Source organism: Penaeus monodon, chromosome 15 (assembly GCF_015228065.2).
Source record: "Penaeus monodon isolate SGIC_2016 chromosome 15, NSTDA_Pmon_1, whole genome shotgun sequence".
NCBI lineage: Eukaryota > Metazoa > Arthropoda > Malacostraca > Decapoda > Penaeidae > Penaeus > Penaeus monodon.
Window position 1 is genome coordinate 4,063,545 of NC_051400.1, and position 1,362 is coordinate 4,064,906.

The following is a 1,362-nucleotide window of genomic DNA, read 5'->3' on the forward strand; positions in this document are numbered from 1 at the left end:
CATAAAAGAATCAAATCATGAATAAATAGTACTGTATAAAAGAAAATCGAAAATGTGACTTTACAGGAAAGTGAAACATAAGTCATTGCTGGGATATATTTGCAGTTTAGCAAATAAAGGGCTTACATGAAAAAAATGTCATTTTCGCATTCGCTGTCAGGATCCATAGGCATCTCTTTCTATGCAGATTCCGGCTTTTCAGTACTTTCAGCAGTAGTAGTGGAACCAGCATCAGAACCACCACCGTCTGTACCCTCAGTAGCACAGGATAGACAGGGTAGCTTCTTCTCAAGGGCAGCTCGGTACTTGGGATGGCTGATGGCATACACGATGGGGTTGTAGACGGCATTAGCCTTGGCGAAGACAGAGCCCCAGATGGAGAATAGAGGAGTAACCATGGTTCGGTTGAACATTCCTCCCCAGTTGATGACAAAGTATGGGGTCCATGCCACGAACCACAGGCTGACGGTCATCAGAGCAACCTTGCACAGACGACACTCAGCTGAGGTCTTTTGGGCTTCTTCATTCCTCAAGGATTTAACTCCCATCTTCTTGGCTTGTTCTCGCATTCCCTTCTCGTGGGCAGCCACAGCCTTGACAATGAATGTGTAACTGTAGATGATGTAGGCAAGAGGGAAAAGATATACCCACACTGAGTAGACATACAAGTAACTCCTTGAAAATTCTGTCTCCGTCAAATAATCTGTTCCACAGGCAGTCATATTACCCTCAGGAACATAACGATTCCAACCAAAGAATGGTGGAAGACACCAAGCAAAGGAAAAGAACCAGGCACCAGCTATCCTTAACATGGCACCTCCAGACGTTAGTGGTTCAGCAGAAACTCCTTTCACAATGACGTTGTATCGATCAGCAGTGATGAATACCATGGTCCAAATTGAAATGCATCCGAAAAGTGAACCAAAGAAACCATAGATCTCACAGAATAGTGCTCCAAGAGTCCATGTCTGCCAGTAACACGACACCACCATAGGAGGGAACATGGTGAGCATCATGAAAAAGTCGGAAAAGGCCAGATTAACAACCAGTAGATTAGCAGGCGATCGAAGAGATTTGGTGTTCATGAAAACCCAGATGACGACGAAGTTTCCAGCTAAGGAGAGACATCCCATGACAACCATCCAGAAACCAACAAGGCTGTACCAAAGAGGGTTCATGGGAGGATATTGGTACCAGTGCTCGTGCACCATATGGAGAATCTCCTTAGGCGCAGTGTCAACCACCGTATAGTTGCCATATGGATTGGTGGTCTCCAGGACGGTGACCGGATTTGGATTGTTCCACGACGACATCTGTGGCGAAATGCGAAATATAAAATGAGGGCAGAATTTATTTGTACAT

The 1,362-nt window shown here is 45.2% G+C and overlaps 2 protein-coding genes across 3 annotated transcripts in view; both read right to left on the reverse strand.

The window, feature by feature from the left end:
• LOC119581684 (rhodopsin-like) overlaps positions 1-1,362 on the reverse strand; it is a 17,834-nt gene that overhangs the window by 7,760 nt on the left and 8,712 nt on the right. The gene's annotated exons all lie outside the window — the stretch shown is intronic.
• LOC119581680 (rhodopsin-like) overlaps positions 83-1,362 on the reverse strand; it is a 6,157-nt gene continuing 4,877 nt past the window's right edge. For both annotated transcript variants that reach the window (XM_037929804.1, XM_037929802.1), the window contains exon 2: positions 83-1,315. In XM_037929804.1, coding sequence (XP_037785732.1) covers positions 180-1,313 — 1,134 coding nt within the window. In that variant the 5' untranslated portion in view covers positions 1,314-1,315 and the 3' untranslated portion in view covers positions 83-179. The remainder of the gene's footprint in view (positions 1,316-1,362) is intronic.